This window comes from Myotis nattereri (genome assembly GCF_964212035.1).
Source record: "Myotis nattereri genome assembly, chromosome: 14".
NCBI lineage: Eukaryota > Metazoa > Chordata > Mammalia > Chiroptera > Vespertilionidae > Myotis > Myotis nattereri.
Genome location: NC_138089.1, coordinates 29,472,865 through 29,498,268, shown reverse-complemented (window position 1 = coordinate 29,498,268; position 25,404 = coordinate 29,472,865). Strand labels below are relative to the sequence as shown.

At 38.0% G+C, this 25,404-nt stretch overlaps 1 protein-coding gene across 15 annotated transcripts in view; it reads right to left on the bottom strand.

Moving 5' to 3' along the window:
* The window catches only part of TFDP2 (transcription factor Dp-2), a 120,317-nt gene that overhangs the window by 42,028 nt on the left and 52,885 nt on the right, over positions 1-25,404 (bottom strand). For 3 of the 15 annotated variants that reach the window (XM_081106118.1, XM_081106120.1, XM_081106107.1), the window contains exon 1: positions 1,707-3,282. The exons of 10 other annotated variants lie outside the window; for them this stretch is intronic. In XM_081106118.1, the coding sequence (XP_080962244.1) occupies positions 1,707-1,728 (22 nt within the window). In that variant the 5' untranslated portion in view covers positions 1,729-3,282. Of the gene's footprint in view, positions 1-1,706; positions 3,283-25,404 lie in introns of those variants that run through there. 2 more of the 15 variants (XM_081106119.1, XM_081106108.1) reach the window with 2 other exon arrangements.

Genomic DNA, 25,404 nt, shown 5'->3' with positions numbered 1-25,404 from the left:
TTCCCTGAATTAACTAAATGAGATCAATCACCTTGGGAAGTGGCTAGGAAAAAGAGGTAAAACCTTATGCCAAATCTTGGCACAGACACAGAATTTTGACTCAAAATTTATTTCAATTTTGAGTAAATGGATCTTTCTGTTTTCCATTAGAATTGTCTAGACAGTAGTGATTTCTTTCACTCATCATTCTTCCAGTTCCAGTTAATCACCTTAAATATGTCCAATTAAAATGAAAAAAAAAAAAAAAAAGCAGTCAAATAATTGTGGTTTGTCTACATGATGCCAGTATAAATTATTTTTTCACAGCACTGACTTTCTGGAAAAAAAATTGGTTTTTTGTCTGAATTAGCTTTTGGAAAAACCTTCCTAACCCAAGCCTGTATTACATACTCCTAGTAGAACCAAATTAGTAACTTACTGTAGGGAAGAATATGCCTATTTTATGGGTTTACAAATATGTCAAAGCAGAAATAGTGGTATATCATATATGTACAGGGTCCAACCTCATAGGACAAGCTAGCCTACAGCCTTAAATATAAAAGTTTTAATATGACCTAGATTGTGGTGGTATATGTGTTTATCAAATGTAATCTACTACATGTGAATTATCAATATACTAGAGGCCCAGTGCACGACATTCGTGCACTGGAGGGGGGGCGGTCCCCTTCAGCCTGGCCTGTGCCTTCTTGCAGTCTGGGGCCCCTTGGGGGATGTCTGCCTGCCAGCACCACCCCTGTGCTCACCAGCTGTGAGCCTGCTTCTGGCTGAGCAGCGTTCCCCTGTGGATCACCAGGGGGCAGCTCCTGCGTTAAGCATCTGTTTGTCAGTGAACATCATAGCAACCAGTCGTTCTGCCTTTCAGTTGATTTGCATATTTGGGTTTTATTATATAGGATATAAAAGTCAAGCAACTGGAATGATGGAACAACAGGTCGCTATGACACGCACTGCAGTGGCCAACTGGTCCGATCGGCCCTGCCCAACCGCCTGTGGCCCCTCTTCCCCCAAAGCCAGCCTGGCCCCTGAGCGGCCCCCTCCCACCCCAACCAGGGGCGGGGCTAGCTGGCCAACCTCCCGCGTCCCCTCCCCCCCACCAACCCGGCCCCAATCAGCCCCCATTGGGGCAGGCGGCCAGACCCCACCCATGCACAAATTCATGCACCAGGCCATCAAGTACCTTAATTTAAAAAAAAATAAAAATGATGGGGAAAAGTGACCTATGCAATTTTATATTTATTAGTAAGAGACTAATTACAGATAATACAACCCTTTTGTTTCTCTTCTTCTGTTATCTCAATTGGGGCTATTTTTTAAACAGGTAGTTCATGTATTTGTCTAAATGACATCCCTTCAGGTATTGTCTCTTTTAAGTCTCTTGAATCACCGCCATCTTTCCCTCTCTGCTAGATCATTCTCATCCACACAGAAACATGCCGTATTTCTTTCATCTAAAAAGCAAACAATGCATAACTCTCTGGCTCCCAACTCATTTCTGTTGCACTCTACAGCAAAATTCACAAAACCCATCAACATTTGCAATCTCCATTTCTCCACTGTTGTTTTTTTTTTAAACCCACTCCCACTTCTCCTTAACAACTTCACTGAAACAGTTCTTGTCAAGATCATCTTCATGTTGTTAAATCCAATGGTCAATTCTCAGCTTTCAAGTTACTTTAAACTATTAGATGCTTAAAGAAACCTCATACCTTCCTTTGAGACACTCTTCATTTGGCATCCAAACCACCATTCTCTATGGTTCTTCTAACTCACTGGCTTCTTCTGTCTTGATTGCTGGCTTCTTCTCTAAAAACATTCGGAAGCCCCTTGGTTTGGTCCTCCAACTCTTCTCCGTCAATTCTTCCTCCCTACGTGGTCTGCTGTCTCTCACATATAGTTCTTCAGATTAATTAAACCTCTCTCCTAACCTTCAGATTCACATATCCAGCTATCATTTCTTATATCCCCATTTTTATGTTTAGTAAGTATCTCAAACTTAACACCCCAAATCTAACTCCTGACTGCTCCCCATCCCTCCCGAAGCCTCCTTCTCCCATCTCTCTTCATCTCAGTAAATGCCAACTCTATTTCTCAAAGATCACTGTTGACTTCTCCCTTTCTTTTATATCCTACATTCACTCCAATAATAAATCCCGTCAGCTCTATCTTTAAAATTTATCTTGAATACAACCTCTTCTCACCCACTCCACTGCTATCACTCTGGTCCAAGCCACCATCTCTTGTTTAAGTTACTGATTCATCAACCTGCTTGTGCATTCCCACCTCTGCCCCCAACTCTATTCTAATTCTGTCCTATACAGTAGTCACTAGACACTTGTGGCTATTAAGCACTTGAAATGTGACTAGTGTGACTGAGAACTTGAAATTTTAAATTTACTAAATTTTAATTAAACTCAAAAACTAAAGCAGTATAAAATAGTTTCTCTTTTGATAGTACTACATTTCACCTTAACTGTTGAGAAAATTTAACATCTAAATTGAGATCTGATCTAAGTGTAAAATACTCATCAGATTTTGAAGGCCAAGTATCCCAAACATGTACAGTATCTCGTTGATAATGTGCTTATATTGATTACATGCTGAATGATAATTTCAGATATACTGGGTTAAATAAAATCTATCATTCAAGTGAAGTTTACCTGTTTCTTTTTACCTTTTTAAATGTGGCTACTAGAAAATGTTAAGTTACGTAAGCAGCTCACATTATTCCAGTGATGAACACTGTCCTACCCCCACCCAGCAGTCAGAGTAATTGTGCTGTGTGGAGCAGTTACCTTCAAAACATCCAGCTGGCCTTGCATCTGTCAGTGTAAACGTCACACAGCTTTACAGAGCCGAGCCCTATGCTACCAGTACCACTTGTTTCTGACCTCATTACCTGTCCATCTCTCCCTACTTCATTCCACTACATTCAGACTTCTCGGTTATTCCTCAAGACATGCCAAGCAAATTTATGGCTCATGACCTCTGTTCTTAGTTTCCTCTGCCTGCAACTTTCTTCCCCCAGATATCTCTACGTGCCATGCCGTATTCCCCAGCTTCCTTCAAGTCTCTGCTCAGTCATCACTGCTTCAGAGATTTCTGACCAACCTATATCAGCACTTCCTAACTTACTATTATTTTTTCACCGGAGTACAGGCATACCTCAGAGATACTGAGGCTTCATTCCAAATCACCACAATTAGAGTGAGTACCACAATAAAGTGAGTCGTAATCTTTCTGCTGGTAGAGGGTCTTGCCTTCAATTTGTAAAAAATGCAACATCTGTGAAGCACAATAAAGCAAAGCACAATAAAACGAGGTAGGCCTGTACTTACCTCTTATTGACATATTGCACATTTATATTTACTTGTTTATGAAATTATTAGCTGTCCATAGCCTCACCCACTCTTAGAATACTAAGTTCTGCAAGGATAGGGCTTTGTTATCTCATTCACTGCTCTATCTTTAGCACCTAGCATAGTGCCTGGGATACAGCAGAGTTCAACAAATACGAGTTGGGTGAATGAATGAATGATGGAAGCTGATGATACAAATTCATGAGACAAGAGTATACAGTGAAAACTAAGTCTCCTCCCAACCTCAACTACCATCTAACCATTCCCTTCCCTAGAGACAGCTCCTGGTGCCAGTTCATTTATAAGCTTCCAGAAATATTCTAGACACATATAAACATATGTGCATAAACATCCCTTTTCCTTACATATAAGACTGAATACTGTATCAGTTTGCATGTTGCTTTTTCACACTTAGTAACCGGCATTTATCTTATGTAGTTTGCCTCAATGTTTTCTTTGTTAGCTACATAGTATTTCTTCCTGTGGCTAAAGCAGTTTACTTATTGAGTCTTTTAGTAATGGACTACGTATTACAAACACTTTTAAAAGTAAAATATTTTATTACTACAAATAATACTGCAATGACTCTTTACACACATTGGTTGTACCAACTTACCCTCCCTTCAAAATATATGAAAGTATCCATTCCCTTTCAGGGGTCCTCAAACTATACCCTGCGGGCCACATGCAAATACAAATATTGTATTTGTTCCCGTTTTGTTTTTTTACTTCAAAATAATATATGTGCAGTGTGCATAGGAATTTGTTCATAGTTTTTTTTTTTAACTATAGTCCAGCCCTCCAACGGTCTGAGGGACAGTGAACTGGCCCCCTGTTTAAAAAGTTTGAGGACCCCTGCCTGATATCCTTACCAACTCCGTGTTATCAAACTTTACTTCTGTCAATTTTTAGGTTAAAAACAGTATCTAATTTTTATTCTATTTTGGTTTTATTATGAATAAGGCTGACTTGTTTTGTTTAAAAGTCATCTAAATTTTCCTTCCTGAGAATTATGCCCATCTTTCTATTGGCTGTTAGTGATTTTTTTTTATTGATAGACCCTCTTTATATACTGAAGGAGTAAGTATATTCTTTGTTACACATGCTGTAATTATTTATACCAATTTGACCTTTGTCTTTTGCTTTTTTATATATGCCTTTCTTTGCACATTAAAAATAATGCAGTCAATTTTATAGTTCATCCCTTTTATGACTTTTATATCATACATAGAGGTCTATATTCAAACATAAAAATAAAGGAAGTCAGAGTAACTACAAAGTTTATCATTCCTCTATACCCTAGAGGTGTACACTGTATATGAACATGCTATGCATATTTTACTTGCCTCCAGGTTCGGTATTTCCAGTTGGATATGCTGTTCTTTTTGTTTTTTAAATATTTTTTTATTGATTGCAGAGAGGAAGGGAGAGAGATAGAAACATCAATGATGAGAATCACTGATTGGCTGTCTCCTGCATGCCCCCGGGAATAGAGAGCCCGCAACCCAGGCATGTGCCTGTGGCCGGAATCGAACCTGGGACCCTTTAGTCCGCAGGTCAATGCTCTATCCACTGAGCCAAACCGGCTAGGGCAGATATGAATTGAATTGAATTGAAATGAATTCTCATTAGTTATATGCTTAAGATGGTATAAAATACTCCCCATGTTTTCTTGTAATAGTTAAATGCCTTCATTTAAGACTTTACATGCTTGATCCATCTGAAATTATTTGATGTGAGAAGTGCAAGTTCCGATTGTCTTTTTTTTTCCAGATGGCTACTTTTTGTTATTGTTGTTAATCCTCACTCGAGGATATTTTTCCATTGATTTTTAGGGAGAGTGGAAGAGAGAGGGTAAGATGGAGAGAAACATCGATGTGAGAGAAACAAATCGATTGGTTGTCTCCTGAACAAGCCCTGACCAAGGGCCCAGGCCAGGAAGAAGCCTGCAACTATGGTACATGCCCTTGACCGGAATCAAACCCAGAATTCTTTGGTCTGCAGGCCGATGCGCTATCCACTGAGCAAAATTGGCTAGGGCCAGATGGCTACTTTTAATGAATAACGTACTCCCCCACTCCACAATGTGATACAAAATGCAACCTTGATCTTTTTACTTATTTGGGTCAATTTATTACCTTTCTATTCTGCTCCACTGATCTGCTGTTTATGTGACAGCATCACATGCTTTATTCATTAGTGATTAACAGTGACTAGATTAACATTTCCTTTTAACTACTTATGAATACCTGTTGTAAAGGACTATCGGTTCATTTCAAATAGATCAAGTCACAGACTGGTTCTGGAATAGGCCAATTCATTTTGCAGAGAGAAAAGATCCCACAACCTTTAGCCAGCCAGCCACCCAGAAAGCAGTTATCTGTCACTGAAGACAGTGGACTAGGAAGAAACGACATGGATGGCTCAGGGGATGGCTATCACCTTTACTTAGAAAATACTCAGGCCCCATAGATCAACAGCATTATCTTATAAATGAAACGTGTTAATAACTCATGCTTAATGTAAAAAGATAACATATCTAACTAGAAATACCAAACCTATAAGTAAAATAGCACACCCATGTATAATGTGCAGGTCAGGATTAAAGGTAAATAAATAAACCTTGTAATTACTCTGACTGCCTTCATTTTTATAATTAAACATATTCAAATTTTAAAGTTGTTATTCTATTTATAGGTAGCTACTAGTATAGCTATAATGTGCATTTCTGATCTGCACATTTTAACCCTGTTATGTTGGATTTTATTGCATTTGTACTCACTCATATTCACCAAACTTCCTAAGAGTGAATCTAAACTTTTCAATTGTGGGTGACCACAATATTGCTATAAATGGGAGGAGTGAGAAATAGAAGATAAAAGTTCGTAATCTCTCCAAAGTACAATGGTTAAAGTGACCTCTAGAACCTCTCCCTCTGTAGTTGGGTCCGAAATAGAGAACAAGCATCCTCTAGTGCAGAGATAAGGACAGAGGATCTGACATGCACGTTCCTCCAGGTCACGGGATGGAAGCAAGAGCCTATTTCTGCAGCTGTGAGAATGCAGGACTTCTAGGTTTCCCCCAACAGACACCTAACCAGAATCTCCCCAGGAACCAAAGAAAGGGATCTTGAAATGGCCATAACAAGAAATAGCTCTAGCCCTAAGGGCATACTCCTAAATGAGTCATTCAATCTTTTATGCCAGGCTTTCCTACATACTTTCCCTGGAGGATCAAATCTACTCTCTAGGCTTTGATAAGCATTTTGACTTAGAGGACATCTTTTAAAATGATGAGCAAGTTCCTTCTTTATCTGCTATGCAGAACCATAAATGCCTTGGATTTTTCAATTTGAAAGGAGAAAAAAAAATTCTTCCCCCATCTTCCCACATGCCAGGATTTAAACAGCACCTCTTCATTTCTTAAAGGAACTCCTTAATTCAAGCTCTGGTATCTGGGCTATTATAATTGCTTTCATTTAATTCATCAAACCTCAAAGCTAAAAGATCTTAGAAATCATTCAATCCATTCTCATTAGGTTCCTTTGGTGGGACCTTTCCCTTTCATATTTTTTAAATGTCTATCCAAAAACATTTGTCTCATCTACAAATTTGATCCTACTGCTGTTTCACTGGCTTCTTCATCTTTTGTTAAAACATGTCATTTTGTCCCATTTCTATTATCTTGCTCAGCCAAGGAAACCTTTTAATTCTTAATGTCCTCATTTCTTTTCCACCTGCTTAATTAGAATTCCCCATTTTGGGACAATGTATCTTCTGATTAATAATTGGCTACGTTTACCATATGGCCTCAAACTTGGTCATTCCAATTCATCACAGCAATTCTTCCCAAATGTATCTGGTTATAAAATGCACTGTGTGTTAGGGGAGCTAGAGAGGGCAGGGACCCTCTTATTCAAAACACACATTCCTGAAATCCACTTGACACTAAAGAATCTGAAACCAGGTGGAATGCGTATTATTAACAAATGCCTCAGATGATTCTTATGATCACACAAGATTGGGAAAGGCTGTTTCAAGTTTTTCTCTTTATTCAAGTGAAGGAAATAATGGAGTATAAGTAGATTCTTTCCTCTACACTTACCTCTATTTTCATTTTAAAGAGAGAGAGGGCTGAATGACCCTCATTTCTTCAGTCTCTTTTTCGTAAATGTTATATCTTTGCAATGTCTAACCTATTTTCAACCACTACTTTTAGCACTGTCACCACAGCCGGTACACCCACCAGATGGCACACAGACACTGTTTGCATGCCCAGGAACTGAGAGGAGCGGGAAGCAGAGCGTTTTATCTTATACCAACAGCTACTGAACGGCTGGAGCAGATCAAGGCAGCTGGTGCAACCACAAGGATCAGAACTTCTGAGTATTAGAATCCCCAAGGGCTCTTCATTGGAAATCCTCGTGAAGAAGCCCAGAACCCCTCTGAAATGGCACCCTGCCCCAGACAGTGCTAACAAACGAATCACTTTAAATTTACTGTCAAGAGAGATATTTTTCTAATATTTATAAAAGATGCCAAAGACTAGATCTAGAATTTAAAAGTTCTGTTCTTAAAATAAATTTAAAACTTTAAGACACAAACTCAGAAAGACCAAAGACCCATGAATTAAGAGTTTTAAAGCAGTTCTTTCTATTCCTTAGCAAATTAAAGGGAATCATTGTATTCCATAATACTATATATACTAAGTAGCTCATTCAAAACTGCAGGTTATCAATATTCTTATTTCAACATGCTTCACTTGAAAGCTGTTACTGAAACTACTTTTTTTGTTTTGCTAATTCTTGCCCGAGGATATTTTTTAGAAAGAGTGGAAGGGAGAGAAGGAGGGAAGGATATAGGGGAGGGAGGGAGAGGGAGGAGGAGGGGGAAGGGAAGGAGGAGGGGGAGAGAGGGGAAGAGAGAGGGAGGGGGGGAGAGGGGGAGAGAGACAGAGACAGAGACAGAGACAGAGACAGAGGGAGACTGACCAACCAGGGTAAGAGGATTGAGCCTGCAACCCAGGTACTTGCCCTTGATTAGGAATCAAACTCGTGATCCTTCAGTGTGTGAGCCACACCAGCTAAGTGAAGCAAGAAATCTTAAAGTTAGACATCAATGTCAACAAAATCTTTTGTATTAAAATTTTATCCATTAAAAGATTTTGCAAACCTCTACTGGGTCTACTTAGCACACAGTAAATGCTCAGTTAACAGTCTCCTCATATTTTTGTCATAGAGAAATTGCCAAGAGTTATCAAACTTTGCAACACACGTGAGCAAAATGCCTAAAACAAAGCCCCCCTGTTGGTGATCTCTAGCTTTAGAGTCAAGATCCCAAAAAGTTCATTTCATAATTGGTTGTTTGAAATTTGGTAGAAAGAAATCATTCTATTACATGATAGGTTCTTGGACCCCTTCATACAATATAGAGTTAATATACTTATATATATACTTAAAGCACAGTACACATACTATTTTACCTGCTCCTAAATAATAATATAAAAGTTTTCTTTTCAAAAAAATACAGGCATCAGACAAATCTTCCCCAGAGATTGTTTCTAATTGCACACACATATGCAAAGCAGAGAGAATACCTGAATCAATCACTCTCTTGGCATTCTAACTTGGAGAACAATGAGTAGGTAAGGCTCAGACCCCCAGCCCTCAGCTTTGTGCCAAAGAGTTCACATATAAGGCAAGAACCACAAGGTACGCCTTATTCCAGAACCTTTCAGTATATTCCTCTTCATTTGAAGGGTCAATAGTCTCAGCTATTATTGTGGCTGATACTGTTTTCCTTGTTAAGTAACTTATGCCTATATTTATAATCATAAGTGACACCCATTTTTTAAAAGTGACACCCATTTTTGATAACTACAATCTATGATGCTGCCACAGTTATCTGTCCCATGGAGGGGGCACCAACTTTTTTTTTTAGGGCTGTCTATTCCATCAAAGTTACATATATATATTTCATACGTTAGTCAAATCTATAGTTCGTAAATCTACTTTAAACTCCAAGTAAGTTATTTTACTTATCTTAAAGAGGAAAGAATCCTCAACTGCTACATAATGCTATTCCTTTAAAAACCAAAATGTACTTAGATCAATTTTAGAATTTCAATATTTTTTTAAATATTGCATAGAATTTTTATTTATTTATTTTTAAGATATCTTTATTGATTTCAGAGAGTAAGGGAGAGGGAGAGGGAGATAGAAACATCAATGATGAGAGAGAATCATTGATCAGCTGCCTCCTGCACACCCCCCAGTGGGGATCGAGCCCACAGCCCTGGCATGTACCCTTGACTGGAATCAACCCGGGGACCCTTTAGTCCACAGGCCAATGCTCTATCCACTGAGCCAAACCGCTCGGGCTAGAATCTCAATCTTAATTAAAACAATGATCTGAAAAGCTTCAAAATCTCTAAATTCTGTCATTATTTAAAGCAAAGAAAATCTTCAGGGTAGACCACAGGTACTAGTTAAGAGCAAGAGAAAATTTTAATAATCTCCTTGAATATTAGTATGTTTTCCAGTCTTCTCCTTAGACCCATTAAACATTTAGAAAACCACTTACTATTTGCTCCATACATAAATGGTTCAAATAATTTTTTGGCTATTACTAGTACATATTTTTACTAATTTCACAGTGTAGTGTATGTCCAATTTTTAATCAGTGCCTAACACGTGCAAGATCTGGCACGCTGGTTTTACAAGAGATAACTTTTAAGAAACTGCATAAAGTTGAAATGCGTATTAAATGCACACTTTCTAGGAGCACAGAACTTCTCTTCATGTTACTAGTAAAAGGAAAGGTTTTTATGTGACTTATTATTTATCCCACAAATTCAAGTAGATTTCTTGACAGCTCTCCTGGCATGCAATCAGCTTTCAAGTTCTCCTTTCCCACTCTTTGAGCAGATAAACAGTTCCCTCTTCCCCTCTTTCCATTAGCAACCAAATCTAAGCTTATGGTCTTTCTTTTTAGAGGCAAACTGGAACACATCATTTCAAATAAACTTAAAATATTTCTCCCACAAAGAAGATTCAAAGACCTTCTGGAATAAGTCTCATGCTTCTTATTGATAAAATGATCTACCACTATACTCGAATGATGTTTCAAAGTGCAATTTCATTTTGAGCCTTAGTACCTATTGTGCAATTCCAAACTGTTGCAACTGCAGTATTCCTTACATATTTTATATTGATTTTCCCTAACATGAGTTAATGACCTTTTTATGCACTAAAATTAACTTTCTCACATTTCCATTACACATAAATGTTTAAGATTTTAAGAAGCCTCTTCAAAAGGTGTTACTCAGAATGTTACCCTATATTGATTCTCAAATCCCGAATATAAAAGAATAAATTTAAATAACTAAGTTTTATTTATTCGCTGATTAAGTCAGATTTATGACCTCCCCTCCCCATTTCAGCTACTGTGAATTTTGAATGAAACAGCCTCAATTGTAACAGAAGAAACATCTGTTGCTTTTTTCTTCACAGAGCTTTCCTAACTGAAAGAAAGGCTCTCTGCCTGACCTCTCCCTCTCTCACTCCCCCTCCCCACCCACACTAAGTTGCTTAAAACTTTTTTCCAAATAAATGTATTATTTAACATTTTACTGCATCTACTTAAAATGTCATAGTTTACTTAGAAACATTGATTTCCTTATTAAAGTTCAAAGAATGAGTAAATGTTATATATATCCAAAAACAAGAGATGTGACTGGTAGGATATTAATTGTAACTCAAAAGCAGACTTCAAGAGTATTCTTGAAGTGACCAACTCAATCAAGTTGTCACACATTCCAGGCTCACTCGGTATTGTTTAGGGTTAAGATTTTCTTCACAGTATCCAGATTCACATAGGATCTTGCATGTTATATATTCTTTGCCAATCCAACACTAACATAATGGCAGTCACTACCCCAAGAGGCAGACAGCAAATGGTGCCACCCACACTCTCACACTGTGCCTCATAATAAACCATAAAGCTGTGGAATGCACCGGCCCCTTTATGTGCAAACAATGCCCGAGCTTCATTAGAATACAGCTGACATTTTCAAAGCACAAATACTTTTTAAGAAAAATGTACTGGGGGAAAAAAAAGAAATGAAACAGCCATAGAAGCTGAAATGTTTTTTTAAGTGTCAGGTTTATTCCAAGGATCCTGAGGAAGCATATTTTACTGTTGACAATTTAAAAGTTTTCATAAATGAAAAAAGTGCATAGTTGCAGGCAAAGCTTATTTTATTAACTACTGGAAAGAAATGAAAGTAAAAACTATCATTTGAATTGCATTCACAAGCAATTAGCCATGAAGTACCTTTAAAATTATGCATTTCCTCAACTGCTTCCTTAGTTCCTGGATGAAGAAAACTGAGCTCCGGAATTATTTTCTCATTTTAATTGATTTATATAAGTAACTGAGTGATAAACTAAGCTTACTCTACCCTTCCCCCCAATCCCAACCCCCATACTCTAGTTTTCCTGTCTGCAACAAGCAAGGACATCTTGAATTCAGCGTGCTCTTGGCTACTTATCAATGTAATTTTGCTGCAGTTGAAACTATATAAAATAAGCGCTGTAAAAACTCACCCAGCAGTAAGAAACAAAATGATCTCTCTTACCTGGTCTAAAGAAGCATGCCTCTCACTGCAGTACCCACAACACTCTACAGTCTTTGTTACCATTCACTGGAAACTTGAGACTGTGTCAGACATAAGCAATCGAGCTCAGGAAGCTCAATTTAAAATACTGAGTAAAACTAAAAAGATGCTCAAGAAAACTGGTGAGTTAACTGTCTTTCAGGAGACCTATGAATATTATCTAATACAAAACGACACTTCAAAAGAAACTGAAAGTGCAGCTCTTAGAGACAAAAGGGACATTTTAACATAAAATCTTGCTTTTTTAAAGTAAAGGTTGATTAAATTATACCTAAAATAAAAGTAGTCAAATAACATGCCTAACTCCATTTTTCTAAAAAGCACTTGAATTTTAACTAGCTAAAAAATAAGATTAAACTTACTCATGAAACCTGCATAATTCGAATTGTACATGTCAGGATACTGGCTGGCTCCAAAGCAGTCAATACACAGGAGACCTTAACGCATCTTGAAAGCAGAGCAAAAACACCATGAGTTTCAGAAAGAAAAAAAAAAGGGCAAACTCTTGAAAAATTGGTCTGGGCTTTTCAACCTGTAATAACTGTCCAGCTCTTCAGGGAGGAAAAAAAAGTCCTGGTCCTGCCCCCCGAGATAGGAGGCTATGCTTCAATGCCAAAATGAATGACAGGCCCATTTCTGATATCAACAAAGAGCAGCTTAGTTGGGCTTGTTTTTTTTTTGTTTTTTTTTCACTTTCCCACACAGTTAGAAGTTCTACATTTTCAGGTTAGTACCTTTATATCTAGGGTTAAGTACCTTTCTCCATTTTCTCAAGAGAGAACCCAATTATGTTGTCCTAGTTGTTTAATGAGTAAAGATACAGACCTAACTATTTTACTCAGTTTTTCCTGGGCAGGAAACCGAACAAAAGATGACCTCTGAAGGTGCTTTCAAAATCTATCCTTTGCCATGTCAGGTTACCATAGGACTAGTTATTAATATTAATAAATTTTTCCTGCTTCTGGATTTCTGGGCACAAGGAGGAGCAAAATGTAGGTAAGAAACATAAAATTAAGGTAACTGAGATTATAAAAATTTCAACTACCTAAATGTAAAAATTAGCCATAACCGGTTTGGCTCAGTGGATAGCGTCGGCCTGCAGACTCAAGGGTCCCGGGTTCGATTCCGGTCAAGGGCATGTACCTTGGTTGCAGGCACGTCCTCAGTAGGGGGTGTGCAGGAGGCAACTGATCAATGTTTCTAACTCTCTATCCCTCTCCCTTCCTCTCTGTAAAAAATCAATAAAATATACTTTAAAAAAATGTAAAAATTATTCACTAAAGTACATGTCTATGATTATACAAATTCAAAACAATAAACTCTTCAATCAACAATATATGTTTATTGAATGCCTATTATGAGCCAACCACTATTCTGGGCTCTGGGGATAGAGCAGTGAACACAACAGACAAAGCTAAACAAAGACCCTGCCTTCAGGGAGTTTATCAGTTTTTATCCGAGCTCCCTGTGCACCTCTCCGAGATGAGTGAGGCACCTCTGCTTATTCACTTAGTTACCACTTCATCTGAATGATGCCCTCTGACCGTGTGTCTCGCCAACAGAGGGAGGATTGTGCTTAGTTCAGGGTCCTATTCCCAGGGTCTAAAACAGTGCCTGTTAGACACTCAAACATATATTCAATGAAACAGATCAAAGAGAGGCTTTTCTTAGTCAAACTTTTCTTTGCAAACAGACTACATACAAGTTACTCTTACATACCGATAAAGAATGATACCACGTAAGGGTGCAAATTAAATTGGGTTACAAATATATATATATACACATACATATATAATGTATATATATATGTATGTATATATAGATATAAATATAGATATAGATATAGATATAGATATAGATATTTTCACTTAAAATTGAAAATACAACCTATATATAGCTTTGTATTTTTTCAGATTCTAAAATCTGTTTTCACTATCAGATATAAAATCACTATAATATGTGAGTAAAGGAATCGGTTAAAATTCTATACACTAAGTTTTTATGGGCTATCAGATTTCAGAGGACATTTGAATAAAAAAAGATGCATGCCTAACCATTTTTTATACAGCACCGAATCAGTTTCATGTATTAAAATCTTACATGTTGCCAAAACCGGTTTGGCTCAGTGGATGGAGCGTCGGCCTGTGGACTGAAAGGTCCCGGGTTCGATTCCGGTCAAGGGCATGTACCGAGGTTGCGGGCATATCCCCAGTGGGAGATGTGCAGGAGGCAGCTGATCAATGTTTCTCTCTCATTGATGTTCCTAACTCTCTATCTCTCTCCCTTCCTCTCTGTAAAAAATCAATAAAATATATTTAAAAAAAAAAATCTTACATGTTGCTCTGACTGGTTTGGCTCAGTGGATAGAGCGTTGGCCTGCGGACCGAAGGGTCCCGGGTTCGATTCCAGTCAAGGGCATGTACCTTGGTTGCGGGCGTATCCCCAGTGGGGGTGTGCAGGAGGCAGCTGATCGATGTTCCTCTCTCATCGATGTTTCTAACTCTCTATCCCTCTTCCTTCCTCGCTGTAAAAAAATCAATAAAATATATTTTTTTAAAAATCTTACATGTTTACATCTATTTACATACTCATATGAAAAATGTTTAACTTTCCACCTTGCTTCTGGTCATCTTGATTGCCTTCTAGAAACCACACAGAAAATGAGCACTTGCCTCTAACTTATCAGATCAGCCAGAAGTGCTCACCATGCTACCCAAGGCCAGGATATCCAGGGGCTAGATACCTACTCTGTTCCATTCTTTTTTTTTTTTTCCCCAATCAGGCACTTGTTTTATTTTTTCCTTATTTTTGTTTAAATTTATCTTTATTGTTGAAAGTATTATAGATGTCCCCTTTCTTTTTTTCCCTCTTGACTCCTCTTCTCCCCACTCCCATCCCCTCCCAGGCCTTCACCCCACTATTGTCTGTGTCCATGGGTTATGCATATATGCATATAAGTTCTTTGGTTGATCTCTTCCCTCACACATTTAGTATATGTTCTAACAATAAACCCAATAGCAACTCAAGGTCAAGAATACATGCGCCCTGACCGGTTTGGCTCAGTGGATAGAGCGTCGGCCTGCGGACTGAAGGGTCCTGGGTTCGATTCCGGTCAGGGGCATGTACCTTGGTTGTGGGCACATCCCCAGTAGGGGGTGTGCAGGAAGCAGCTGATCGATGTTTCTCTCTCATCGATGTTTCTAACTCTCTATCCTTCTCCCTTCCTCTCTGTAAAAATTCAATAAAATATATTTTAAAAAAAAAAAGAATACATGTGATGGCTGAGATCAAGTATAGACAAAATAAGGTGGGACCAAAGTAGGATTCCATAGTTCCTGCAAGAGCAATTCTTCTTTTCCCTAGCTATCATTCATTCTTTCCTTCAACAAACACTTACTGAGCACCAGGCACTGAGCTAGACAAACTGACCTGCTCCATGGATCTGACCTTAAGCCTACCTCTAGTCTTTCATAGATTTCCTTCTCCCTGTTTGCCTTCCTTGCCAGTACCCTTTCCCTAGTCCCAATTCTGCCCTTCACTCTATTCCCAAGCCTTTCTCGCCCGGCAGCATGATCACTACTACCTCCTGTGTTCTTTTAGACTTGTTCCCCACAAGTGAATGACACACTGTGCGGGAACAAAATGCACCTTATGTAGATCCTCTCAAATAACATTTCTTTAATCTTATACAGAAAATCCACTTAAGCAAAATATTATTTACAAAGACTGATTAGCTGAAAAACACCAAAGGGGGCTAGACAGTCTTTCCCCAGATTTATATGCTAATTTATTTGGACTAGAGTTTGCTATGTTTCTTGGCAACCTGAACAAATATTAACTACATTTTATAAATACATTTATGTTCTATAGACAGAAATGACACTATGATAGCACAATAATAGTTTTTATTTGCCCCATTTCTGCTAAAATATCTACCACATCCATATTATGGAAGGAATGGAAATTAGTCATGTGATTTCCTATACATATTCATATTTTCAAGTAAAATGTCTAATCTTGTTTGTTTCCCTAAACACACACCACTTCCCTGATTAAAAAAAACAAAAGAAAAGAAATAAGAGATACAACTTCTAATGTCCTCACAATGTCTAGAGCTACAGTATCAAAAATATTGGTAGCCTTAGCCACAGGTGGGTATTTAAATTTAAACTGATTAAAGTTAAATTAGAATTTTAATTTCCCAATTGCACTAGACACATGTTAAGACCTCAATAGCCACACATGGCTAACAGTTACTGTATTAGACACTGCAGATACAAAACATTTCCATCATTGCAGAAAGTTCCATTAAACAGCTCTGGTCTAGAACCGTGGTCGGCAAACTGCGGCTCACGAGCCACATGCGGCTCTTTGGCCCCTTGAGTGTGGCTCTTCCTAAGCCTTAGGAGTACCCTAATTAAGTTAATAACAATGTACCTACCTATATAGTTTAAGTTTAAAAAATGTGGCTCTCAAAAGAAATTTCAATCGCTGTACTGTTGATATTTGGCTCTGTTGACTGATGAGTTTGCCGACCACTGGAGACAGTAACTGCTTTAGAGAAGGAATATGGTACATTAGAGAAAGAAAGAACATTGGAGTCAGAAAGCTTCATCCAAATTCAGGTATTAATTCAGTTACCAGGGATAGAAATTCAACTCAACTACTCTGACTTGAAAGGAAATTCGTTGGCTCACAGAATGCAGGAAAGGGCTAGGAAACCATAAAAAAGAACAAGTCACTGGCCCGCTGGTGTGGCTCAGTGGATTGAGCATCGTCCCATGCACCAAGAGGTAACTGGTTCGATTCCTGGGCAGGTAACATGCCAGGGTTGCAGGCTTGATCCTCAGTAGGGGGCCTGCAGGAAGAAGCTAATCTATGTTTCTATCTTTCCTTCTCCCTTCCTTTCTCTCTAAAATCAATCAAACACATGTCAAAAAAAAAAAAAAAGAACAGTCAGAAATAAAGAATACACTAACTGAAATGAAGAATGCATTACAAGGAATCAACAGTAGAATAGGCCCTGGCCGGTTTGGCTCAGTGGATAGAGCATTGGCCTGCAGACTCAGGGGTCCCAGGTTCGATTCCGGTCAAGGGCATGTACCTTGGTTGCGGGCACATCCCCAGTAGGGAGTGTGCAGGAGGCAGCTGATCCATGTTGCTAACTCTCTACCCCTCTTCCTTCCTCTCTGTAAAAAATCAATAAAAAAATATATATTTAAAAAAAAAAAAAAAAAAACAGTAGAATAGATGAAGCCTAAAATCAAATCAGCGATTTGGAATATAAGGAAGCAAAAAAATACCCAATCAGAACAGCAAAAAGAAAAAAAGAATTTTTAAAAAATGAGGATAAGGTAAGGAGCCTCTGGGACAAATTCAAGTGTACCAGCATTCACATCATGGGGTGCCAGAAGGAGGAGAGAGAGAATAAGAAATTGAAAACCTATTTGAAAGAATAATGACAGAAAATTTCCCTAACCTGGTAAAGGTAATAGATATATAAGTCCAGGAAGCTCAGAGTCCCAAACAAGATGAACCCAAAGAGGCCCACACCAAGACACATCATAATTACAAATCCAAAAGGTTAAAGAAAAAGAGAGAATCTTAGAAACAGCAAGAAAAAAGCAATTAGTCTCCTACAAAGGAGCTCCCATAAGACGGTCAGCTGATTTCTCAACACAAACTTTGCAGGCCAGAAGGGATTGGCAAGAAATATTCAAAGTGATAAAAAGCAAGGTTATTCTATGCAACAAAGTTATCACTTAGAATCAAAGAACATATAAAGAGCTTTCCAGACAAGAAAAAAAAACACAATAAAAATATGAATAAAATTGCAATACATATCAATAATTGAATCTAACTAATAAAATAAATGAATAAGCAGAACCAAAAGACTCCTAGAGAACATTCTGACAGTTACCAGATGAGAGGGTGGTTGGGGGGATGGGTGAAAAGTTAAAGGGATTAAGAAGTACAAACTGGTAGCTGCAGAATAGCCATGGGGATGTAAAGTACAGCGGAGGGGATATAGTCAATATTCTAATAGCATATGTATGGGGTCAGAGGGCTATGAGATTTATCAGGATGATCACTTAGTAAGTTATATAATGTCTAGTCACTGGGGTGTACACCTGAAACTAATATAATATTGTGTCAACTGTAACAAAAATTTAAAAACAGGAAAGGGTTATAGATAACTAAAGTAGGAGGGTCAGGGATGCAGCTAGGTCTCAGGAACTCTAAGGCTGACAGGACTGTGTCTGTCTGTTGCCTCTGAGTTTCTCTCATATCAGCATCATTCTCTCTGACTATAATTCAGCATTCTTCACATAGTGGAAAACATAGCCATTGGTGTGTCATTAGTTTTATGTCTTACAGATTTCACTGATCTTCTCTCTTATCCTAGGCCTTAAAATACCAGGAAGACATTCATTGGCTGGTTTGGGAATGTATGGGAGGCAGCCGATCTGTTTCTCTCACATTGATGTGTGTGTCTCTCTCTCTCTAAAATCAATAAAAACAAATTATTGGGTGAGGATTAAAAATATATAAATATAACATGAAAAGTATTTCAGACAAAAATATGGTTCTTTGACCTACCTATGTAAACATATTATTGTTAATTTCTTGATATTAAGTCAACCATCTTTACTTTCTTGAGACAAATGCTACTTGGTTCAAAGTATATAGTTCTCTTAGTATGTTAATTTTATTGCTAATACTTAGGTTTTTGCTTCTATAGTGTGAGACTGATTGATAACTTTCTGTACTGTTGATTTTTATTATCTAGTTAAATCAGTTTTGCTCCATGTACTGGAAACCTTTAGTTTTATACTCTGAGTGTTTTATTGCCTGGATTATCTATTCATAGAAAAAGGAAAAAGCTTGCCTATAAAACTGTAGAATCTCTTTTAAAGTGATATTTTGGACATTTTCTATTTCTTCCAACATAACAGACTTTTTAAGTTTTCTACTTAAAAACAATCAATCTTAGTAATATATATTTCCCCCCAAATAATTTTTTTTAATATATTGTATTGATTTTTTACAGAGAGGAAGGGAGAGGGATAGAGAGTTAGAAACATCGATGAGAGAGAAACATCGATCAGCTGCCTCCTGCACACTCCCCACTGGGGATGTGCCCGCAACCAAGGTACATGCCCTTGACCGGAATCGAACCTGGGACCCTTAAGTCTGCAGGCCAACGCTCTATCCACTGAGCCAAACCGGTCAGGGCCAAATAATTTATTTCAGCAATATTTTCAAACTTAACTGCTATAATCTGATCATTTTCAAAAATTCTCTAATATTCCTCTAATGTTGCTAATATTTCCAACATTTTGCTAAATTACTTCCTGGATTTTGTTTATTACAATCAATCTATCAGCTCTTTCAGTTTTACCATATTTCTATCTTCTGGCTTTATTCAATTTTGTTTTTATTTTTATTATATCCCTCTTCTAACTTTGCCAAACTCTGGGAGGTGAGTTCACTGCTTGTTTAGTTCCATTTTAAAATAATAAAGCATATACACAATTTTGACTGCATCCCGTGTGTGTGTGTGTGTGTGTGTGTGTGTGTATAATAATTTCTTGTTATTTTTAAGTCATTGCAGTTGAAGTTTCTGCTTTGACTTAATAGCTATTTGGGGAAAGAAGTGACAGGCATACTTTATCATTAATTTCATATTTTATTGCAATGTGCTCAGATATAAGGACCTATCAAATTTCTGCTTTACAGAAATTGAAATTTTCCTGTTTTCTATTATGGTTACCTTCTGTAAATGTTCTAGAAAAGCTTGAGAGACATTCTCTATAAGGTACCGCGTGTGGGAGTTGAAGTAATTTGAGCAGAGTGTTCACTTAGGGGGTGGCAGAGATAGGAAATTGGTTATATATAGGAGATTAACCACATATATAAAGTTTACACTTCTTTTAGCAGACTGTTTGACTTTACAAGAAACTACCAAACTGTCTTCCAAAGTGCCTGCACCATTATGCATTCCCACCACCAGTGAATGAGTCTGATGCTCTGTATGGCAGCCAGCTGTTTGTTACTGTCAACTTTTTAGGATTTTAGCCATTCTAAGAGGTGTTAGTGCTATTTCACTGTTTTAATTTGCAATTCTCTAATGACAAATGATAGTGAGTTTATCTTTCATATGTTTATTTGCCTTCTGTATATATTCTTTGGTGAGGTGTCTGTTTAGGTCTTTTGCCTACTTCATGGGTTCTTTTTATATATATATATTGATACAAATTTAGGTAGGTGAGTAATTTAATTTTATCCAAAGAGAGGTCTGACTTTTGCCCTTAGCTCCTGGGAGTTTATCTCTAAACTCTTGGAGTGCTGTGCCTGATAAAACGTGTCTTTGTTTATTTTAACTGGAGGCATTGGGGCAGCCAGATAGTAACAATGTGATTTAGGGTGGAGGCTTTGAGTCACACCTACAATGAGATTCAGGGTGGGAGCATTTGAGTCACGGGGTATCAGCTCGACCTCCTGAGGGATTGGAAACAAATGAGCTACAAGAGTACCAGGTCAGGTTTACCTCATTGAACCGCAGGGAAGACTGGACACCAAAGCTCAAGCAAGCTTCTCAGGCTGGCAATGCTCTGTGCACGCTGTCAAGCATGGGTACTGGGAAAGCAAAGCTGTACCTGACTCCATGAGAAAAGAGAAACTAGAAGCTCCACATTTAGTACTTTTCTAGATTACTGTGTGCCTTTTCCCATGACTGGTTTATTTAAATCTGTATCCTTCAACTGAAGTGAACTGTAACTGTGAGTATGACAGTTTTCAATGAATTCTGTGAGTCCGTAGAGAATTATCAAACCTAAAGACGGTTTTGAAGACCCTTAAACTAGTACGGGCAGCCTTTGTACACAGCTAACTTTGCAGCTGGTTAACTTCACAAAGTCCTTTATCAGATATGTGTTTTGCTGTTGTATCTAAAGAGTCATTGCCAAAGCCAAGGTCACCTGGATTTTCTATTTTTTCGCCTAGAAGTTTTATCTTTTTGTTTCACATTTATGTCTAGGATCCATTTTAAGGTTTAAGGGCTGTCTCTAGGTTCACTATTTTGTATGTGGACTTCAACTGTTCCTTCCAGCCCATTTGTTAAAAAGACTCTCCTTTCTTCACTGAACTGCCATTCTTTGTCAAAGATCAGTTGAGTATAATTGTGTAGGTCTACTTTTAAAAAAAATCATTTAAAAATTTTTTTTTATTGATTTCAGAGAGTAAGGGAGAAGGAAAGAGATAGAAACATCAATGATGAGAGAGAATCATTGATCGGCTGCCTCCTGCACACCCCCTACTGGGGATCGAGCCTGCAACCCGAGCATGTGCCCTAACTGGGAATGAAAACCTGACCACCTGGTTCATAGGTTAAGGCTCATCCACAGTCACACGGGCTGAGCTATAGTATATCTTTTAATTCTCAAAAATTTCAACCTGCTATATCCAGTATTCTCTATATATCAGTGAAATCCTTTAAATTATAAACTTATGTCTTCCTTAACCTCAAGGATATCTTCCATTTTGCTTTGATTATTGCTTCTCTTCTATTTAATATTCTCCTTTTTCCAGGAATAGTGTTTATCTACATACTGAGTCTTTATTCTCTGTACCTACCATTTTCATCTTCTTTATCCTTTACCACTGCTGTATTTTGGAAGACTTTCAACTGCTTTTCTACATCAATGACGTGTGTTTCTTTTGACTCCTACATTGTGGATTTTAATAGTGTTGTGCCCAGATTTCAAGATTCCCAAGAACCCACAGGGAGCCAGCGAATCCGATGCAAAAGCAAAGAGTCATTTATTTCAAACCTAGGTTTGGCTCCCCTGCCCCCCCTTACTGGCACAGCAGCAGGTGGCAGAGAGAGAGCAAACTCTGTGTGGAGAGAGGTTTTATAGGGGGTTGGGGTAAGGGGAGGAGAAAGGACTGTGGGTCCTGCCGATTGGCCAGGCGCAATTCAGTGTCTCATTACACAGGATGTGGTCATAGTGATGGCGTGCACTTCCCTTGACTATCATTGGCCAGTCCAGAGAAATCCTGGGCGTGGCCAGCAGCGGCTTGGCTTCCGGGAAGAAGCCTTGCTGAGCATATGGCCAAGGTAAGATGGAGGACATAGCCCTTACCCTGGGGCAAGGTGGAGGGCGTAGTCCTTGCCCTTTCAAATAGTACCTTAAATTTTAATGTGTATGGGTTTTGAGGAGTCTTGAATGCATTAATGATTCAAGATCCTTTGTAATCATCCTATGTCCCCTAAGTAGAGAGCCCTGGAGTCACTCTACCTGGATTCAAATCTGGATCCACCTCTTACTAATTGTATGATTTTGGGGAAGTGAGTTAACCTATTTACTTTAACTTTCTTGGAGATAATCGTTTAATTAGATTTAATTAACTAATTAATGAAAGGTTTTAATACAGTATCTGGTACTCAATAAATATTTAGCTATTATTACTATAATCTTTGCTGGTATCTCAGTTGGTTTCCTTCTGTGTCAATCTGTTGTCTTTTCCGTACTATTTTAGATTCACTAAATAATTTCAATAAGAAAGCAAACACCGTCTAATAGTATCTTGTTTCCTTTCTCAATATTTTCTAAATATGATTTTCCTCTGTACCTTAAGAATGAGATTTTCGCCAAAACCGGTTTGGCTCAGTGGATAGAGCGTCGGCCTGCGGACTGAAGGGTCCCGGGTTCGATTCCGGTCAAGGGCATGTACCTGGGTTGCGGGCACATCCCCAGTAGGAGATGTGCAAGAGGCAGCTGATCAATGTTTCTCTCTCATCGATGTTTCTAGCTCTCTATCTCTCTCCCTTCCTCTCTGTAAAAAATCAATAAAATATATTTTAAAAAAAAATAGAATGAGATTTTCTTTTATTTTGCAGAATTTCTTAATAAGCCCATGATGGCTTTAAAAAAAATAATGTCCATTATTTGAAAATTGAAAAAGTTATCCAGGTTTGTTGTTTGCTAAGAAAAACATTTTAAAACTCTAGTTGGCCTCTCCCCTTAACTGTCCACTTTGGTATTATTTGACTTTAACTCTTAGTCCTTAAGTTGGAGAAAAGATAGATTCATACAACTCTTAGTCAAATTTCTGGTGTTGAGCAGTCATATAATATTATAGTTCCTATTTTTTTTTGGAGATTTAAGATCTTGTTGGGAGCCCATTAAAATTATATACTCTCAAAAAAAAAAAATTATATACTCTCTCTCCAGAACTTAGAATTTTGCTTAGCAATTCAGTCTGTCATGGCTTGAAGTCAATTCGTGGATTCCAAATTAAGAATCCCCTGATTTTCTCCCTAACTGGTTTGGCTCAGTGGATAGTGCGTAGGCCTGCGGACTCAAGGGTCCCGGGTTCGATTACGGTCAAGGGCGTGTACCTTGGTTGTGGGCACATCCCCAGTAGGAGGTGTGCAAGAGGCAGCTGATCAATGTTTCTCTCTCATCGATGTTTCTAGTTCTCTATCCCTCTCCCTTCCTCTCTGTAAAAAAAATTCAATAAAATATATTAAAAAAAAAAAATCCCCTGATTTACTAAAGAAGACTCTCCTTGTCTCATTGTATGATGTATGTGATCCGTTATTTAATCCTGGACACTGTAAACAGAACATAGTTTTCCCTAATTAAGAGTAGGGCCAAACCAATAGGTGTTTCAGCTGGTGATTGGTATGAGGAAATTATTAAACTGTTCTCTTTACTCTTATAAATATATGAAAATTTCCATACTAAAAAGAGTCACTTATGTGTTCATTTGAATTAGAGCCTGAAAAAATGCATACCACACCCCCAAATTTTCTTCTCTCTGCCCCTTCCTACTACTATTCCCTTCACATCTGAAAGTGCACCATAACAAGTCCACTCCGGCCCCTGCCTTTACAGAACTGTGGTCACCAAGGGAAGCAGAGAGGTAATGATAAGAGATGTGGGAGGGAGTAAAAGAGCCCTGGGTGCTGCAGATAGCAGTTGCAACATCACAGCAGGTAGCTGCCAAGTTTCTGGTTGGCAAAGAGTCGGCTTCCTTAAACTGTGGGATGCAGTAAAGATGGGTAGAAAGTCTACTTTTTTCCTGCCTGCCCCTGCTATTAATTCTCAAGGATCTGTTTTACTTTTACTTATAGAAAATCCTCAGGTCTGGCATATTTTAATTTATGTTTCTAGTTTCTGATTCTATTTGCAACTCTGCTTCTCTGTGTATTTTCACCTACTTGAACTATGGGATAACAGAAGAGATGCGTCTCCCTAGTTGGCTGCAAGCTAACCCCAGGCTTCCCAGAGTTGAATTACTGAGGCTAAAATAAAAGGTGCTACAATAATCTGGCACATGTTCAACCTATGAACAGCATATAAGTGCAAGAATTAGCTTCTGATCTATTCTTACCTTCCTTAACTCTCAACCACACTATAATTTTACATAGACAGAAATGTGCTTATTGATATTATTGAGCATACAGAATACAGCATAGTAAAAAAAAAAAAAAAAAAAAAGTGTTATTTTCTCTCAAGAAACCAGGTTAACAATATCAAGAAACTGTCAAGGGATGTACGGTTTAATTCGAACATTGTAGCAACCAATTAGAAATATTCAAGTTTCTCCAAAATAAAGTGCACATGATAAAACTCATAAATTAGTGAGCTAATACATCAGTTATCAGAGACACTCTTAAGCTGAAAAATGAGCGAGCACACAAACAGTATTAAAAGCAATTAGCACAATGGGGTGGACTGAGATTATTTAGAGGTATTCTTTAAATTCCTCTGGTCTTGTCAATCGTGTTCCATGTTAATAAGATTTCCTGAGAAAGACATGCACACAGAGCAAAGTGCCAGGAGTGACCTCTTATCTGAAAGATGTGATCTGAATGTCTCTACCACTTGGGAAATTTAATTGCTCTGAGGCTCAGTTTTCAAAAATGGGTGTATTAATAGTACGTCTCTTGCAAGAAGGCTGTGCAGATTAAATGAAATAAGAAACATAACAGGCTTATTAGCACAGCTCCTGGCAAATAGTACGCAAAACACAACAGAATTTTTATAATAAGTAGATGGAACTCTTCTTTCAGAGGTTAATCCCTGGAAAATGCTGAGATAAAACAAGGTGGCAACTAAGGTCAAAGGTACTCCAGCACAGCTCTTAGAAAATAATAGGCTTAATAATTTTTTTTTTCTTTCATGGTTGACAGGAAGGAAGCAGATATTATCTAAGGTAGGCAGGAAACAGGTATTACCTCCAAAAATTATCAAAAAAGTGATAATGCAAGTTTTTGAATCCTGGAATTCCTAGCCATTTATCTACCTACATCAGTATTCCTTTAACATTCATCATGATCATGATGATGAAGAAGAAAAGA